General features: G+C 41.1%; 1 protein-coding gene across 1 annotated transcript; it reads right to left on the bottom strand.

Moving 5' to 3' along the window:
- Positions 1–2,808: 2,808 nt before the first annotated feature.
- Positions 2,809–8,419, bottom strand: LOC139455815 (chondroitin proteoglycan 2-like). The gene is made up of 4 exons (XM_071237362.1): positions 8,283–8,419; positions 7,621–7,768; positions 4,896–5,041; positions 2,809–3,056 (listed from the first exon to the last, which is right to left on the bottom strand). The coding sequence occupies exons 1-4, from the start codon at positions 8,335–8,337 to the stop codon at positions 2,971–2,973; spliced, it is 435 nt and encodes a 144-aa protein (XP_071093463.1). The 5' UTR covers positions 8,338–8,419; the 3' UTR covers positions 2,809–2,970.
- Positions 8,420–19,220: the final 10,801 nt, after the last annotated feature.

Raw genomic sequence — 19,220 nt, 5'->3', positions numbered from 1 at the left:
AACTGAGCAATAGGCAATTGTTACACTTATCATTGCGGTCATGACCAGTTTTAGAGATTCAAAATTTTAGCTTAATAAGCATTTTGGAACAGTAATGTCGACAATGGTCAATAAAACAACTATACTATCACATATGTATATTTAAAACTAGCATGTAACCATAAAGTACAACAGACATAAAATACATGAAACTAAAGTTTGTCCACCACACTCACGGTATTTTTGCTACATGCATGTTAATCCGAAAGGGTGTACACTATTCCTTCAGCTGCTAGCGAATGTGGGCACTATTTTTAACAGGCAAAGAAAAATACGATTAAAATGTTGGTCTGTTGGTCGGTTGGTTAACGCCGCACTTAGTAATATTCCGGCTATATGACGGCGGTCTGTATATAATCGAGTCTGGACAAGACAATTTAGTGATTGACATCATGAACATCGATCCACGCAATTGGAATCGATGACATGCATCAACCAAGTCAGCGAGCCTGACCACCCGATCCCGTTAATCGCCTTTTATGACAGGCATGGGTTGCTGAAGACCTATTCTACCCCGGATAAGTTGTTATGATATTGTATTTATGCCTGTGTAATGTATAAAGCAATGTTGGTAAATAAATGCCTGTATCTCATTAATAGTATTTAAACATGTTACAAATACTAGAGTTTGTGCGTGTGTGTACTAGACATATTTCTTTGTGTGGTGTATGTGTTTTGGTCTGGGTGTTAAATGGATTAATTTGTGTACTCAGTGACTAATATTGTATATTCATGATGCGATGATAGTCTATGTATATAAATGAGAATGTATGTCTTCATGATGTGTTTCATATCAGGAACAGGTTATCGCGAGGACTGATGTATTGTACCACCCAGATACACACCATTGGGATTCCTTGGCTACATACACTCTTAAAAAAAAAGCAACGCACAGGTGTATGTAGTTCATTGAACCTGACTGCACCAAAAATCCGGTATATAAAATGGATATATGTTATTGGAAAATGTTGGTGGTCTGATATTCGACAAACGGTGCGTCAAAACGCAATCTTGGTCAATTTGCAATGTCTTAAACGGCATTGTTTTCACACTTATTCAAAAATGTCATGACGGACGACAGTAAAGCAAAATGCACGTGCAAGATATGGCATTCGTAACTCGCGATAGTGTCTATAAAAAGGCAAGTATAAGCCAATAATTTGTCATTCAATTGTCAACATTTTTCTAGTTCTAAAATGCCTAGACGCAGCGCTGCCGATCGGAACATCGTCATAGGACGTATCCAAAGAGGCTAATCGCAGTCTTCTGTTGCACACCACTTCAACGTCCACCACAGCACCGTTTGCCGCCTTTGTGACCGATACACACAGAGTTCAATTCCACTGCAGACCGTCCGAGAACCGGCCGACCAAGCGTTAGCCCCCCTGCACAGGATCGCTACATTCGACTGATCCACCTACGTCATCGGAATGCCACAGCTGCGGAGACTGCAGGACGCATCACTGGTTTGAGGAGGATATCGAACCAGACTGTCAGGAACCATCTTCGCGAGGCTGGACGACAACATGTGACTATCGAGCTTCAAAATTTCATATTTGTATATATGATATTAAATCAAATATATCGACTGTATTAGGTACAATAAATGTTCTGAAAATCTACATGTGCGTTTCTTTTTTGAAGAGTATATATACATACATATTTTTTTGTGTTTTCATAAATGTATCATTCTGATTAGTGGAAGAAATTGATATAAATATTATGTTCATTGAAATTCCTGCATTCTGAATTGATCACGTGTTATTGCATTCATTTCCCAATGAATGTAAAAAATTAAGCCTCGCCCACTCAAGCGGACTACTTTTATTACTACGGAATGTCGGGGAATCCCAATATTACATGGGAGGGTATTCCATTTCCGTTCACGTGTATCGCCTTGCACGAGCATTTAGCGAAATTCATGCATATTCCTTGTCCAAACAACCCTTTGAGACCGAAGGCTGAGAAGGAATGAAACAGCAAACGTGCAGGCTCGCTCGCCTTTTTCTGTCCCGCTCGCCTTGGTTCCACAACTTTCATGACTTCGGGTTTCATTTCTAACTGGGTCTTCCCGTTCTCAGGGAACTAATGTTCGAATCTGGCGGTAACTGACCATGTCATTTGAAACAGCCGCCTTCTCCCGGACATATTTGTTCCGACTTGTTACTGTCTGAGTTCTCGTCTCTTGCCTTGATTGACAGGTCCTATGAACTTTGTTTAAATCCTACTCTCCGTTGATTGGCAACTGACTTTGTGGGCGTGTCAAGTTATGTGCATAAATTAAACACTCACCAGTATGTATTCCTACATCTGGAATGTTTCTCAATCTCGTCATTTTTGTCTGCTTTGATATAAACAACTGTTTTTGGTTAAACTATTATATGTTTTCGTCGTCGAATATATTTTTCAGCATTGACTGTGTATTTTCTTCGGTTTATTGAGGTATGAATCGAAAAACCGATGTACAAACTTTTGTAAGAATCCGCTACTCTCAAGGGACACAACTCTGCATTGCGAATCGCGGCGCCTTAGACGACTGAGCTAGTGAGTGAGTATGGTTTTACGCCGCTTTTAGCAATATTCCAGCAATATCACGGCGGGGGACACCAGAAATGGGCTTCACACATTGTACCAACGTCGGGAATCGCACCCGGGTGTTCGGCGTGGCGAGCGAACGCTTAAACCACTAGGCTACCCGACTGCCCCCTTAGACGACTGGGCCACCCATGCCCCCTTATGGTTGTAGAAAAGTATAACATGAATATCCTATAGGTGTAGTAGATTAGTCTTTAATCTGCTTTGGTTGTATGTGCATTTTGTGTTGAAAAAGTGTGTTTATTATTGCATTCATTGATACGGGTGTCTTTTTCGACACAAACACAAACAAACAGACCTCACACCCTTCGGCTGTGTCATCGTGCTGCAACCGCATCAACAATCCTCCGTACATGTGCCACACGGAGGCAGGACGTTGAAGTGCCAGTTGCACAGCTGATTTTTAAAGTCGAACACAAGCCCTGAAACAGAAAGGTTAGGTATTGGTACTGCATTGATGCCGAACAATATTGTCGAAATATTCTGGATGTAGTACCAGTTGACAAAGTATTTACCCTATTCTTTAGTCCCAAGGAGGCAATTTGAAGATACCATAAATCCTTGAATAAACCGCCTGCGTTTTTTATTTATAGTACTCAAAAGAAGTTAAGGATCACCTGATTCTTTCATATTACAATAGTTAATCTCTCATGTCATGACAGATTAACATTACAATATGAAAGAATCGGGTGATCCTTAACTTCTTTTGAGTAGTATATTTCGGAAGGTCCCGACACACAGCGTTATGAAGGGGATATTTACATCAAATGTATGTTTTTTTGTTCACGATCTGTACCTTAAAACTGTTAATCGTATTGATTTATGGGGGTTTTTTTAAACTGTAAACCAACTACATCAATCATCCATAGAAAGGCTGCTACCTGTCTCTCGATAAAACCCACGTTAAGCAGCATCCACCAATGTCTGAGTGTCTATGATTGATGTCGTTAACAAACATTCCCAGAGTGTTCTCTTGGGACATTTCAACAATGTTAGCACTGCAATGGCGTGCATGTAATGAGGCGTCCGAGGTACAATTTTTGTGGGAACAATTTCATGGAGTCCTACTGTAGACATGAAACCCCTGACAGAACTATTAAATGGAAAAATTGGCTTGGTATTCTAACAGCCTTGCAATATGATCGTAGACTCATACCACTCAACCCAATAGGTGACATGGTTGGTTGCGTGTCAACCTGCCCCGATGGTGTGGATTGTTGTTTCTCATGGTATCAATCACTGGTTTGTCTTATCCAGATTCTTTACAATCCGCACACTTGTCGTTAAAGGCTACCATGCTTGTCGTAAGAGGCGACTAACGGGATCATGTGGTCAGGCTCGCTGACTTGGTTGATGCATGTCCCCGTATCCCATTCGGGTGGATCGATGCTCATGATTTCAAACACTGGATTGCCATCATTTAGCTAGAACATTGCTGAATTCGGCGATAAGCGATAAACAAACAATCTTTACAGACCGTCGTCATTTAGCTGGAATATTGCTGAGTGCGGCGTTAAACAACAAACAAACTTTACAGACCGTCGTCATTTAGCTGGAATATTGCCGAGTGCGGCGTTAAACAACAAACAATCTTTACAGACCGTCGTCATTTAGCTGGAATATTGCTGAGTGTGGCGTTAAACAACAAACAATCTTTACAGACCGTCGTCATTTAGCTGGAATATTGCTGAGTGTGGCGTTAAACAACCCTAATCCCCGAAGCAGAGGTGTCGTTGTTAAAAAAGTGTGTTGCTCCTCCTGTCAGAGTTTTGAAGCAAAGAAAGAAAGGTTAGAAGTAAGCCGGTTTCGTGTGTTTTGTTTGTTTAACACCGCACTCAGTAATAGTACAGCCACACTACAGCGGGTCGAGTCTGGACCAGACAACATCGACACCATGAACTTTGATCTGCGCAGTACGATGACATGCAAACACCAAGTCAGCTATCCGGAACACCTGAGCCCGTTAGTCGCCTCTTATGTCAAGCATGGGTTGCTGAAGATCGGTGCCATTGCAGTCCTCAAGGGAGAGGTCATTGTTGGACACGTCCCAAGATAACTTTCTCATATTTTTCATTTTCTGAGGCACCCTGGGAATGTTTGTTACAACATCAATTACAAGCATTAGTTGCTGAAGAATTCTAACCTAGGGCTCAGGCAGTTTGAGTAGGACGTGGCGTCGTTTCCTTATTTTTTAACAGTTGCCTTTAACACCGAACTGATATGTTTCTTTTCCCGAGAACTTTTAGTGTCATTCAACTTGCCTGGTGGACAGAAGTTGTGCCCGTAGAAGATACCGAATTGGCAGGTGTAATAGGTCTTGCAGGCGTTGGCGTAGTCGGGGTATCTGCTGTCAGGTTGGTTCAGGCAGCTTTGAACGTCAGTACATGGCCAGTTGTCGATACCAGGGCTGGTGGTAAAGATGCACTCTTGATTACCGCAAACAGGTAAAACCAGCAGTTTCTCTGTGGATTGCATGTAATGCTTCCCTAGCAGTATCATTTCAAGAGTTGGATTATGTTCTTTAATATAGTCGCACGGCTTTGTAGCTCGTCTACCTGTGTAGATAACAGTGCGAAATGGCAAAAAGGCCCGCTACATAACGATAGTTGCTGTCAGTATAATAATGAATTGCTGATAATTAAATAATATCAATATAAAGAACGAGAAACAACACTTTGGATCTTAACGATAAGGAGAAACATATGCAAAATCTGATTCCTGCAATTTCATGCATTTTTAAGAACATGGTAAAAAAAAGGTCAAAAAGATTAAATATCACAAAACATATATGTTAAACCCCTCTACTGAATAAATAAATACCATATTTCATTATATTCTTTAACAAGAATGGCTATCTACAGGTTTTCAGGACGGCTAGGGTCAGCTTCACTGGTCTCCGGATACTGAACAAAGAGGACATGACATATGTTTGCTGACTATAAAACAATCTCGGTTCGCCCCGATTAGGTTTTAAGGTTTGTCGGAAACATACCCGTGCTCGTGGGTTTCACCAACGTGGTAAACGTCTAAGACCTGTTTCACTTTGGTCATTCCTCCAAATCCAAGCACTCATGAAGAGCAACCTCCACATCGTGAGTGCTGGATAATCGCTCTTCCCCCGTGGGAAACAGGGTAGAATGTGTCCTCAGCACGCCATTGTTTGTCGTAAGAGGCGACTAAATTGGGCAACCCGTTTGCCCTGTGTTGTGCCCCTGTGTCAGTCTGGGAAAGGAGGAAGGGAGTCTGGTGGTTGAGGGCACTGGTTCCTGATAGACGGATCCTTTGCCTATGACACTACTTTGACTTTACCTAGACGGGTGGAAGAATGGTCCTGGTTCTATCGATACTTAGCCTTGGTTCCTTGTCATGAAAGTTCAGGGTGACCGTACTCTAGCCTCTTATTCACTATTTCTTTTGGGAAAAGGACTCATATGTAAAATTGGTGAGTTTGAAGGGTGTAATGAAATGACGATCTGGAACACTTTGATTGAATGTACTCGGATTTTTACAAGCCATTGATATAATAACACTGACTAAATTGGCTGATATACCAGTTAGCTGTTCTGCTCATAAGAACCTTAATTTCGGCAAAGGCCCACTCCATGACCCTGATCGCAGTCAAGTTGATGAAACCAATGATGAAAATGTATTAGAACGTCGCAGTCAAAATGTGACTGAAATCGATCATGATTGAAACAGTGAGTCAGTGAGTTTAAAACCTCTTTTAACATTATTGCAGTTATATGACGGCGTGTCAGCTTTATGTGGGAGGAAAGCCCCATGTGATTGAGGTCTCAGACGTTTACCACTTCGGTGAAACCCACGAGCAAATGGGGCAAACCGATTTCGAACCCACAATCATAGGTTTCTGACGTGCCCAAGGGACACAACCCTGCAGAGCGAATCGAGGCGCCTTTGACGACTGGGCCAACCGTGCCCCCCATGATGGCAATACGTCCACTTAGCCTCTGAATGCTTCCAACTGTCAAGGTGATCATACGTCATCTTCAACTGACTGCAGTGAATACAAGTTTGAAACTTTCAGTCCCTTGTACAAAAAATTAAATACGAGCAAAAGATCAGCTGCTAAGATGCCAGGACACAAGCGAAATTAGTCGCACCTGCTAACACAATTTGTAATGAGGGACACTTATTAATACAAGATTAAAAGCCATCAGCAATCTCTCCCCAAGAGACACATAAAAAAACCATACAGACACATTAGACCTGAGGCAGTACAACTGTCATCATTCATTTCTTCCTCAGGGTGATAAAGCGAGTGGAGGCTCTACTATTTAATCAGGTAGGTCGTCATTCATAGTGATGTTCAACTAAATACTAATCTTCAAGCTGTTGCTAACCAAGGTGTGGAACATGGTACAAACAAACAAGGTGACAAAGTACTAACTGATAAATCTGACATTGCAAATAAACTTCTCAAAGGAAAAGGGTAAATTATTATTTTAATAACGGTGACGATTTTCGTTGCGTGAGTTACATATTGCACTTGAGCAAACTCATGATACTGCAGAAGGTGATAATATCCTATATCAGTTACTGAAGCATTTGCTTGAATCATGTCTTGAGACACTTTTGGACATATTTGACCAGGGCCCACTTGCACAAAGCGATCTTAGCGCTAAGATGATCTTAACTCCCATACTTTAACATAGGCTTACAATAGTCGTAGCGCTAAGATTGCTTCGTGCAAGTGGGCCCAGATATGGACATCAGCGATTTTTCCTACTAAATACCATTTTCGTCCCCATACCAAAACCTGGCCGGAATCATACTGATCCCTCAAATTACCACCCTGTATCTTTAACCAGTTGTTGCCATGATTTATGAATACCTTTTAAAGCTTTCAAAAGAAATTATGCTAGACATACATTCACTTGTGTTATCACGTGAACAACTGACTCGCCTTTGCATGTGTTTATTCACCTCATATAAAGTCTATAATTGTTCATACGCATAATAACTTACGTCACGCATTTCTGTTGGTCAGGATCGAACACTTGTGTACTGTTGCACAATATCTCAGTGGCCACTCCTTGCGAACATATCACGTAAGAGAAGCAGTTGTACTCATATATTCCATCAGGCTGGCCAGTGCAGTCCATGCCGGTGGTCACTGGAATGTTCAACTATACTCAAAGAATGTTAGGAGTGGGGCAAGGAGTAGCTGTAGTGATAGGGCAAGAAGCGGCTGTACGATGCCGCCTGTAAATAATAAAATCTTGACTTGACAATCCAGTGATTTCTATAGTGAACAACGATCCATGGAGACAGGGTACGAAGATACCACAAAACATGTCCACAAGCCAGACCACCGTTTCGATTAAGTCGACTACCAACAGCATAGGTTGATGTAAGCCTGTTTTAACCGGGATCCCCTTGAGGCAGTGATAGCTCAGGGACAAGGAGTATGATGCGTGAAGGCGTATTGGGAGGATTTTAGGTATCATGGCGTGTCAGCATAATGTGTTAGAAACGTCAAAGGTGACGCAAAGTGGTTTAGCTGCTTTCAAACCAAGTATCATGATTAGAGGAAACTGGGATTCGACCCAAAGATCCTCGGATCCTGGCACTACTTAAGGACTTAAGCAAGTAGGTATAGTAGCAAGGTCACAGGTTAATAAACGTACCGGCAATGAGTCCCAGCAGAACGATCCAAAACAGCATATCTGGTCGGGACGACATGCTCAGTTGAGGCACAATAGGTAGCTAACAGGGTAAGACTGTTAACTGCTGTGCTTCCTTGGAGTCGGCAAGCGTTCGTGCAACTGTAAAATGAGATAAGACAAGCACCTGTTACATTGTTATGTCCTACATTCCTTATTACCAGGCCTTTATGCTTGGAGATAGTGGACATGGATTTTCGGATATGGTGAAGGCGAATAAAGGTAGGTCATTGAAAGAACTGATTCACCTCAGACCACTCAACACACCACATTTTTTGGCTACGATAGTTAAACTTTTAGAATCATCTTCAGGGACCGACAATTTAATATTCCTGATAAGGTCGATCAGACATTTCTTTCAGCCACAGCTACAGAGCCTCAATATTTTTTTAAGAAAAGCGCCTTGCAACCTTGCAACAATGTATTTTTAGGCCGCAAGATCTTCGTATTTACAACAGAATGAAAGCTAATTTCCTGGTAAATAATTTCTTCCAATAAAATCACTGTTGGCAACATGACAAAAGAGAAGTAAACTGACAAACAGAACGCCTGCCACTACCATCACAGAAATAATGAAGCTGCCATTGGCAATCGGTATCTATTTACTGGCGTTGTGTGAAAAAGTTTCAAAATATTCACTTTAAAAACGCTAAGAAGTATCAGCACTCATCTTACACCACGGATCGGATTGCCACATTATGCAGTGAAAAACGGTTATTGCCAACCTAGGATCACCAACGACTCTGCAATCGGTGTCTGGAGTATCCACCCATCTCACGGATGACATTTGCGGTGCTGATCAGCCGTCTGATATTTAACACTGGGATCTTCTGCCATATCTGGTGCAGTTCCTTGGTCAGTTCATTCAGGTGTTGAACTGGAGGGACGGCGGATGTACATGTGTACAACATGCTGACAACTTAGGGCTGCATTGTTAGTCATTACTCTTCGGAATTAATTAATGTTCATGTGTATAATGAAATTTACGTACCTCGGTGAGCGACACTTTTTCTTTGTTGATGAAAGACCGGAGTGTACAACCTGACTGCATGTTTCTCGCTTGATTCCAGTGCTTACTTTGCTGTGTGGCATGAAAACAGATATGGCAGTTAATGAGAATACCATCCTTCCAAAATCACACCTAAGACCCGGGTTAGATTCCAGACATGGGTACAATGTGTGAAGCCCATTTCTGGTGTCCCTTGCCGCAATATTGCAGGAATATTGCTAAAAGCGGCGTAAAACCATACTCACTCACTCCAAGGTCAGACTCCTGTGTGGTGCTAAACGGGAGACTTTCGAGGTGTAATGACCTTGCAACGTATATCAACAACATTCACCATGACAACATTGCAACTATTCTTCACGTAATAATGTTCATGAATGAGCAGTGGATCAAACGTTTTCAGATTTATATTCAAATATTCGTATTTGGTGGTTTTATTGGATTTCCACAAATGAACTACAAGGGAGAAAATTCATTGACTTCTTTTGACTGGTTTTGGGTAAATTCTGAGACCTCAACTTTGGTGCAGTTGTATTAGCCTTTAAAGATTTGCAAGGGGTTCATGGAGTACAGACAATACAGCAGAAGTTCTGTGAAACTGGCCATCTGTGTATTCAGGAGGAGGATAGTATCCAGGGCTGCAAAGAAAAACAACTCTAGAAAAGTGGAAGTTTTCGATCCCCTTGGACTAATAAATTGCTTTAAAAAGCCTTGAAGTACACTTGTAATAGTAACCATAATCCTTTGCCTTTTCTGAGATAATTGTTGAGCCACTCCGTCACTGTGAACCTGAAAGACACCTATCATCTCCACTCACAATCGCAAGATTGTCTCTCTTTGTATCCTTTGCCATTCTGCGCCTGTAAGGACTACCCAAGCTGATGCAAATTCTGGTAACGCTGAGGAGGTTGCGAACCCTTTGGCCCATAACATCCCAAAGGTGATAAATTGGTGACCAATCTGCCAGGTCAATGTTGTGACACCTTGCTGTCTCAGACAGTCGACTGCAACACAATCTCTGTGAGGATGTGCCTTGTCATTCTAGAATTCAAAGTTCTGACCTACGAACTGGACAAATTGGATGGCTACTGGGCGTAACATTTGGTCCACTTAACGTTGACCTGTCATGTTCACCTGCACGAGCATCAGATCCGTCCTGTTGTCGTATGTGATGCCGGCCGAGACCATGATGCTGCCACCGCCGTACCTATCGTGCTCTTGGACTGTTGTCGTATAGTACCTCTCATATCGTCTCCAAACACTTTGTCTGCCATCTGTGCCCAAATGGGCGCATTTTCTTTCGTTATACCCGATCAATGAATCATGTGGTTGTGACGTTAATCACAGATAATCAAGACTCTCTGTCTCTGACGTGTTGTGTTTATATGTTGTTGTTGTTTTTTTCTTCCTTTGGTGGACCACCTCCGTGGTCTTGTGGTACAGCGTCCGCCCGGAGAGCGGAAGGTCCAGGGTTCGATCCCTGGCCGCGTCATACATAAAGACGTTAAAAAATTGTACTTGTTGTTACCCTGTCTGGCGCTCGGCATTAAGGTGCTAAAACAAGGACTGGTCGGCTCGGAGTCAGTATACTGTGTCTGAGTGGGGTATTCATGTTCAACTGCGGCATGGTATCTCAGTGAGCTAGCACTATAAATCGGCATCAGTCCGGACTAGTACAAGCAGCCACACACACGCATGCACGTGCATGCACGTCGCTATATAAGTGCAATAATCTTGGACGCGACGTTAAACCCAATTTCACCTCACCTTCCTTTGGTGGATTTGAACACATAATGCATAAAAGTCACATGATAATAAACACCACCACTGCAATCTCAAATAAAATGCCGGTAAGGAACCCTGCTTGTGTTTGTTGTGTTTCTGTGAAGTTCTTTGGGGCCAAATAAATCTTATCTATGTGTGTTAAGCTGTATGTTCTGACACCAAATGTGAAAAGGGTGTGTTAACCTTTTCACTCAAAGATTAATTATTTAATACCAAAATCTTAAGAAATATATACTGGAACTTTATTTTATCAAAATTCTCTAAAGTACAATATGCCTTTTTTATCATTCGAGACACTCCTTATAGAAAGTGAGTGTTTGGGCATCATAAAGTAAACATCATTTCAAATTATAGGTCCATGATGCGAGGGTTAATTAAGCTGCTGCAAATATATGTATGTAATTGCATCCCATATTCTTATGTTTGTGACCCGTGAAGATCTGATATAGAGTAGGTCTTCAGCAACCCATACTTGCCGTAAAAGGTGACTATGCCCGTCGTAAGAGGCGACTAACGGGTTCGGGTGGTCAGACTCGCTGACTTGGTTGGTGCATGTTGCGTGGATCGATGTTCACGATGTCAATCACTGGATTGTCAAGCCTCGATTATTTACAGTCCGCCATCATATAGTTGGAATATTGCTCGGTGCATCAAACAAGCAAAACAAACGTACGGGGATGGTGGGGTAGCTTTGTGGTTAAGGGCTCAGTCACACATTCAGGATTTCCCGATTAAACTTTGTCAAAAATCTTATCAAGATCCTGTGATTCGTGCCGGGAAATTCACAATCAGATATTGTTCAGGAAGCGTCCCGATTCAGCCATTTCCAGCCGAATTTGTCCTAATTCTCCCGTCCTCAATTTGATCTGATTTGTATCTTCTGCATGGTAAAAAACGTCCGAATCTGTCGCGACAGCGTCCCGATTCTCCCGTATGCGACCGGACAGTTAACCGACAGACGGTTCGCATTTGGCAAGATCTGGACGCAGTCTGGACTCAATCGGCAAGAGACGGCAATAAACAACTCATGTCCGTTCATCATGCCCGATCCACAGGACACCATCCTGACAATACATAACATTGTTACAATTTTGATCCGATACAGCAGAATCTGTCACGACAGAATATCGATTGTAATCCGACTAGACAAAATCGGCTGAGTTTCCCGAATGTTGCGGGACGCACCATACTGTCGGGAGTGCTTGGCCGACCTCTCTGGACCTTTCCCGATCCGTAAGACTCTGTTACGAACGTATACGACTGCGTTCAGACAATGATAGGACATTCCAGATCACTGAGGATAGTAATCAGACTTTTTCACTTTTTGTGTCGTAGCGCTGTCTGATCTCAAACGAGTGCCGTAATCGGCACTGTGTGAATCTGGCATAAAACGTTCGCTCGTCACGCAGAAGACCTTGGTTCGGGAGCATGGGGACGGGACATGGGGGGTGAGTATTCGTTCGGAAAACATAAGCAAAATTTTAAAAGAAACTTTTTCTTTGACTCACACATGTACAAGATTATTTGTACATACGAAATACATACATGATCATGAGTATAATTTTAAAACAAACCTTACTGTAAATTATTACTCTGAAAACGTTTATGATTGTCCCGGACAATTATCGAATGGAGGCAAGGTCTGTTTCGTGAAAAGGTGGGAAACAGATAGCTTGAATAATTGACGCGCCAGACTACAGGACTAAACGTTCAGTATGCTCAGCATTTGGGAGGTAACTCTTATAAGGAAGTATTGTACAAGGTTATATAAAACTTGTGTAAAATGGTAACATTGCATGCATCCACTGACTGCATGACGCCAAGTGCCGTGCCTCACTTTACATGGGGCATGAGGATGAGTAACTATTGGAAAGATGTAACTAAACTTTTAAGAGATACTTTATCTTTGTCTCTGATATGTATACATACGAAATACATCAATAGTTATGAAAATATTTTTAAAACATTCCTCACTGTAAATTATTACACAAAACATGTTTATCTTATTCGACAACGATCATAAGAGGGACTGGGCATGACCGGTCCTACGCTCGTTTACCTGGCCTAGAGCGCTTGCGCTTCTCGCCTGCAGCCGCTAGGAAGCAAAGGGCAGGGAACCAGTCTAGCTCTATCCGACCAAACTTTCCATCATCATATCGCTGCGGTGAAACGTTGACCCATTTTCGTGAAGCGGGTCTGTCTGTCGAGAGGGTCGGGGACAGGCCCGTAGCATATTGCTATGCGTGAAAGGTGCATGTCTCCACTTCATTATAAAATTTATTACAACAAAGTAGCTGTTACTTTTAACGCGCGCTGTGCGCTCTCACATATTTTTGGATATAGTTGAGAATATAAATCGCAGAGTTGATGGCCAAAGAACTGCTCCTTTTCTGTTATTGGTCCAAAGTAAAGCCAATATCGATTGGATAAGAATTTCTTACCTAAGGTTTTTAATGACTGACTGATTTATCAAGTTTTACTAACCTACTGTTTGACATTAACGATAAGAGGATTACTTTCTAAAAACAATGCATCTGGTATAATGTTTGCCTTGCGGTAATCCTTCGCCTTGCGGGGGATAATTAGAGGTGATTGGTAGGTAGACACTGACGGTGATTGAGCTACACTCACTAGTAGACGGTAACGGGTATAGAATCAAAATAGCAGGGCATGTTGAGTTTGTGCCTATGGGTATGAACTTGGATGGCTTATTGTTAAGCCTGGATAACTTTTATCAAAGTAATAGTAAGTTTATATAAAACCTATGGAAAGTAAAATAATTAAAATGAAATAAAAGTAGAATAATAAAGGTAGCTAATTTTAAATGTACAAGAATTTGGATATACAGGTATATAAGATCAAGTTGGGAATATTTAATTATAATATAAGCTGTAGTTTTGATAAATTGGATTTAAAATAATGTAAGGAATTTTCAACGAATTGGGACAGATATGTACACGAATCTTTTGTCCTCAAAAGAAAATACTTTGCCTACTTTTGTTTAAGTATGATTATTGGGGTTTAAATGTACAACTTCACAAATGTTGTGATGCACTAAAAGAATATTAACTGAAAATGGCTGTCTGAGAATTTTTTCTATGCGTCTACCCACTAAAGCTGAAATAGGGATGATTTTTAGTAAAAACAAGGATGGATTTGTGATTTTATTTGCAATTGTAAAGTTGGGCCATTTGAGATGAAGGAATGGGGAACTTTAAGGTCAGTGACAGTAGAAGGGGCGTAAATAAACCAATAAGAAGGACATAACGACAATGACATATCTGGGATTAATTCACAAAGAGATCCAGTTGATATTTCAATGATAATGAAAGTGTGGTTGGATCTCCTTTTGAATAATTTGTATAAAATTATACAAAGAATAAGAAGACAAATACATGTCAAAGCAATAGGAATATTATCATACACAGTTTTTAATAAAGGGTGATTTGACTGGGACTGCTTTATTTACTAAGTATAAGGCTGCAGTAACAGTTTCTTAATTTCAAGAACATACAAACCATGGCAAGAAATGATAAAGCTGAAATAATGAAAGATACAGTAGTCATCCAAAACTGATAACTAAGGCCTGAAGATTTTACATTTATTTGACCATCCAGATGGGACTCTGTAAGGGTCTGAAAGATAGTCTGCTTATTTTTGACACTTTGGGCCATGCGTGCGAGACTTAGATGATCCTTTTGATCTCTGGCAACGATAGTATTAAATGTATGATAATACATATGGAATTTTTGAATTTTTATTTTAATTGGATAAGGGTATGTTGTATCCGCAGCAATAGCTGTTAATGAATTATCCCGAAAGAAATGTTGCAAGAGAGCCAAATTTACAGGATGAAGATATGTGATATTACTTTGAGAATAATGTTGGCTTTTACCTAAGCGAGCAGGTATTAAGTATGATTGAGTGCTGACAGAACAGAGACAAGGAATGTGAATCATGCAAAAAGAACAACTTTGAATTACCTTTTGTCCATGAGGACACACACAAGTGATTAGAAGTTGTTATAAACCAAAAGTGTGGATGGTTTTAGCTCTAACAGTTTAGAAGGTTGTTCCTGTAAAGTAAAACGGAAATTACACAGATGTTTTACCACCTTCTTGTTATTTTGAAATAGTGGGGTTTCACAAGAGGGAACTGTTGATGCTACAAAAGGAACCATAAAAGGACAGTGGTGCATATTCGTGCCATAACATTGTGAAACAAGATTGTTATTAAGAGTGACAGAATGTTGTTGATCCCGTGAGACTGCAATAAAATGTGGGAGATCCAACAACTGTGTGGCTTGCTTGGAGGATTCGTTCGCGGGAACTGGAAGTGATATAATCTTATAGAGAGTGAAAGGTTGGGGGTTTGCTGCAACTGGAAATGTAATAGTAATGTATAGTTTATTAGAATTTGTACGTGCAAAGACAAATTTGCCATGGTTGTAATAAAAATTTGGTGAAGTTTGTAAAAGCTCAAAACTGGGAAACTGATCCTTGAGGAGGCGTTGAATATGATGAATAGTTTGGGCGAGGATATGGGGTTGTAGCAGTAATGGTGAAAGACTTCCTTTCGCCAGATCTTGAACTCCATGTTTAATTTCTTCTAACTTGTGTTCGATGATGGCAGTCTGTTCATTCTGATGGGTGAGGATAGAGGAGAGGGAGACGAAGGCTTCACGAAGGCTGTCATAGGAAGCTTTAATGCTTGCTGTTGCATAATTAATGGCTTCATTGTTCAGTTGGATACCATGAAGAGCGTTCTCTAATCGATGGCCAACAGTGTACATGAAAGAGGATATATTTTTTGAAAATTGTGCCAGAGAAGTTGCCACTTTATGCTTATCTTTTGATAATACATTTATATGTTTAGCTAAAACCTGAATTTCATCTTCTGTTGCTGTTCCAAATAATTAATTTGATAGTTGACCAATGAAAGAGAGAAATGCTCTTTTACTACTTTGATGTTTGGAAAGTTTTGAAATTGGGGGAAGATGATTAATTTGTGAAAGTGTTAAATTTATGAAAGTTGCACATCTAGTTTTAATAGAATTTTTATTAGATTAGATCAAATGTACCAGATGGCAGGTGGCATTATCTCGGTGGCGTTCATTTATTAGGGTGAGATTGATGTGTGATGGCAGATCGAATTCATAAGTGTGAAGCCAGTAGTCACTGCCAAACTGGACTGTGAAGGTTGGCTTGAAGATCACACCGTAGTTAAGTCGCTGGATAATTTCTTCTGTAGAGGCAGTGGACAAGAAGGCGAACAGAAACAATCCAAATATAAGGCTGTTGAAGAGGGAGGAACCTGACGAGAATAAAAGGTCCTGACATCACATGTAAATAAGTCTGGGTGAGGAGGCATTACCACCTTCTAGCACTGATACAATATGAAAATTGTATGGGTTGAGGCTCATTTACATACTGTTCTAAAGAGGGTAGAGAGTAAGGTTAGAGTGGTGGCCAACAAAGAAAGTGAAAATAAAGGAGAATGTTTTAGGGTGCATTTGGATTTTGTTTCTGAAAGAATCTTGATTTCTTCTTCTTTCTTCGTCAACTTGCTGTCCACTTGGAATGGAAGTCATCACAAATATCTCGCTGTATATTTTCTGGAGGAACCCATGAAGAAGGATGTCCAACCCATTTTACCCTGTACCCTGGGTAATGGTGCTATTGTGTCTCTCACACACTCCATTGGATTCAGGGTGGTAAGGTGATGTGGTATAATGCTTAACATCCATGAGTTCGCAGAGGGCATTGACAAGTTTGGATGTAAATTGTCTACCATTGTCGGTGAGAAGTGTTCTTGGGGCGCCACACCTGGTAAAGACTTCATTGAAGAGTAGGTGAGCAACTTCACTAGCTTCCTGTGTCTTCATGGGAAAGGCTTCTGTCCATTTGCTGAAGGAATCTATGGCTAGCAGAACATACTTGTTTCCTCGTGGAGTTTTGGTGAGAGGGCAAAGGATATCTACATGCAATCTCTCAAAGCTACGAAGTCCTGTCATAACTCTTTGTAGCTATAGGTATTCAGGTATAGTTTGGCCTACAATAGATTTCTGATACCTGTCTAGATAGACATATACAGATTCTACTGGTGACTGTTTGATAGATAAGGATGAATTGTTAAAGGTCTTTTTAACATATCTATCCTTAATAGCCTGTAATTGGGTATCAATAGAGGTTGTCATAGAGAATGCCTTGCTATTGAACCATTCTTTAACTTTAGGGTCTAAAAGGGTTGGCATTTAATATCCTAAATGCATCTTTTACACGACCTATAAATAGATCCAGTGAATTTGTCTATAACAGATGCTACACTTGCCGCCATTGTAAATGGAATATCAGGAACTTCTGGGTCTTCTTCCTGGAGGTATGGATTAGTTGTTTTTTGTGATTTGGATTTGATTTTGTTGTTGATGTTGCAGCTGGTTCTGCTGAATATCTCGGAGCTGGTCTTCTTGTTGAATTTGCAGGTGGCTGTTGGGGGCCGGTTGGTCTTGGGAGATTTGACTGCGAAGTTCGAAGGTTCCTCTTGACTTGGTTGCACTCATGGGGGTACCGTTTTCTTTCCTTTCCACCAACTGAGAACGCGCGCTGTGCGCTCTCACATGTATGGGTAACCTTAGAACATAAAGTTGAGAATATAAATCACAGAGTTGATGGCGAAAGAACTGGGCCTTTACTGTTATTGGTCCAAAGTATGTAACGTCAATTTTGATTGGATAAGAATTTCTGACCTAAGGCTTGTAATGACTGACTGATTTCTCAAGTTTTACTAACCTACTGTTTGACATTAACGATAAGAGGATTACTTGCTAAAAAACAATGCATCTGGTATAATGTTTGCCTTGCGGTAATCCTTTGCCTTGCGGGGGATAATTAGAGGTGATGGGTAGGTAGACACTGACGGTGATTGAGCTACGCTCACTAGTAGACGTTGAAATTTCAAGATTATATGCTGAAATTTCAAGATAAACGGTTTGTCTCCGTTACAAATTTTCCCACTTAGCGAGAATTCACTGTGTAGTTATTACTTTGACTTTGTACACACTTGACACCATTAAAATCACCTATTAAATTAAAATACCTCCAACTACACATATCTATCAATAAGGATCGATTAATCCTGCAACCTTGTAAGGATGGGTCCCGTGTGCGAAATACGCTGAAGCCGGAAAGCGCACGTAAAATCTCCAATGTAAGTAAGTAAGTAAGGAACGGCCGTCTTGGAATATGACAGAGGAAGCACACAAATAAATCGTGCACATCATCCCCGGCCCCAAAGCCCGTGCTCCTGCGCGTGCACCGACGGCAGTACACCACCACGTTGATAAGGTCATCGCACCGCACTTGTTGCTATTACTGACGACGGTGTACCAGACTACTTTGATGTTGTAGCATCGATCTGACATTCTGCCCAGGTGACGCAATTGGGATCGATGACATGCATCAACCAAGCCAGCGAGCATGACCACCCAATCCCGTTAGTCGCTCTTGCGACAAGCATAGACGCCTTTTACGGCAAGCATGGGTTGCTGAAGACCTATTCTACCCCGGATCTTCACGGGTCTCATAATGGTTGAGGAAACACCACAACATTGACTATATGTATGTTTTCGAGAATGGATTATGATTCTGCTTGATTGCTATATGTACACATGACATGCTGCTTCTTTTTACAGCTGCACAGTACATATATCACACGATTTGTAAATTTGTTTTAATGACAATACATTTGACCGATATTTACAAGATGATACTATGCAACTATTTACAATAGTTTTAATAAGTGTAAATACAAACTCTTCGCAGAAAATAGGCTCTATCTACAGTTCTGTATCCATGACAACTCTTCTACTCCAACCAGTAGTAACAGTCACTCAGGAAGTTGGTCACGTGACAGGCAAGTGCGGGAACCTTTCTGAGAAATGAGCTGTGACTTTTTGTCTTCTGTTCATGTTGGTGCTGTAAAAACCAAAAACCATAATCGAGGCGAACCGGGATTCGAACCCACAATCATAGGTTTATGGCGTGCACAAGGGACGCAACTCTACACAGCGAATCGCGGCGCCTTAGACGACTGGGCCACCCGTACCCCCTCAG

Source organism: Haliotis cracherodii, unplaced genomic scaffold, assembly GCF_022045235.1.
Source record: "Haliotis cracherodii isolate W230 unplaced genomic scaffold, xgHalCrac1.p SCAF_11, whole genome shotgun sequence".
Taxonomy (NCBI): domain Eukaryota; kingdom Metazoa; phylum Mollusca; class Gastropoda; order Lepetellida; family Haliotidae; genus Haliotis; species Haliotis cracherodii.
This window is presented reverse-complemented; position numbering and strand designations above follow the sequence as displayed.

Excerpts from the sequence above, each read along its gene's own strand:
- LOC139455815 (XM_071237362.1), bottom strand. The coding sequence starts at position 8,337 with ATGTCGTCCCGACCAGATATGCTGTTTTGGATCGTTCTGCTGGGACTC. Across the intron at positions 7,769-8,282 it reads TCTGCTGGGACTCATTGCCG|TGACCACCGGCATGGACTGC; the intron begins GTACGTTTATTA and ends TGAACATTCCAG. Across the intron at positions 3,057-4,895 it reads GCACAACTTCTGTCCACCAG|GGCTTGTGTTCGACTTTAAA; the intron begins GCAAGTTGAATG and ends TTTCTGTTTCAG.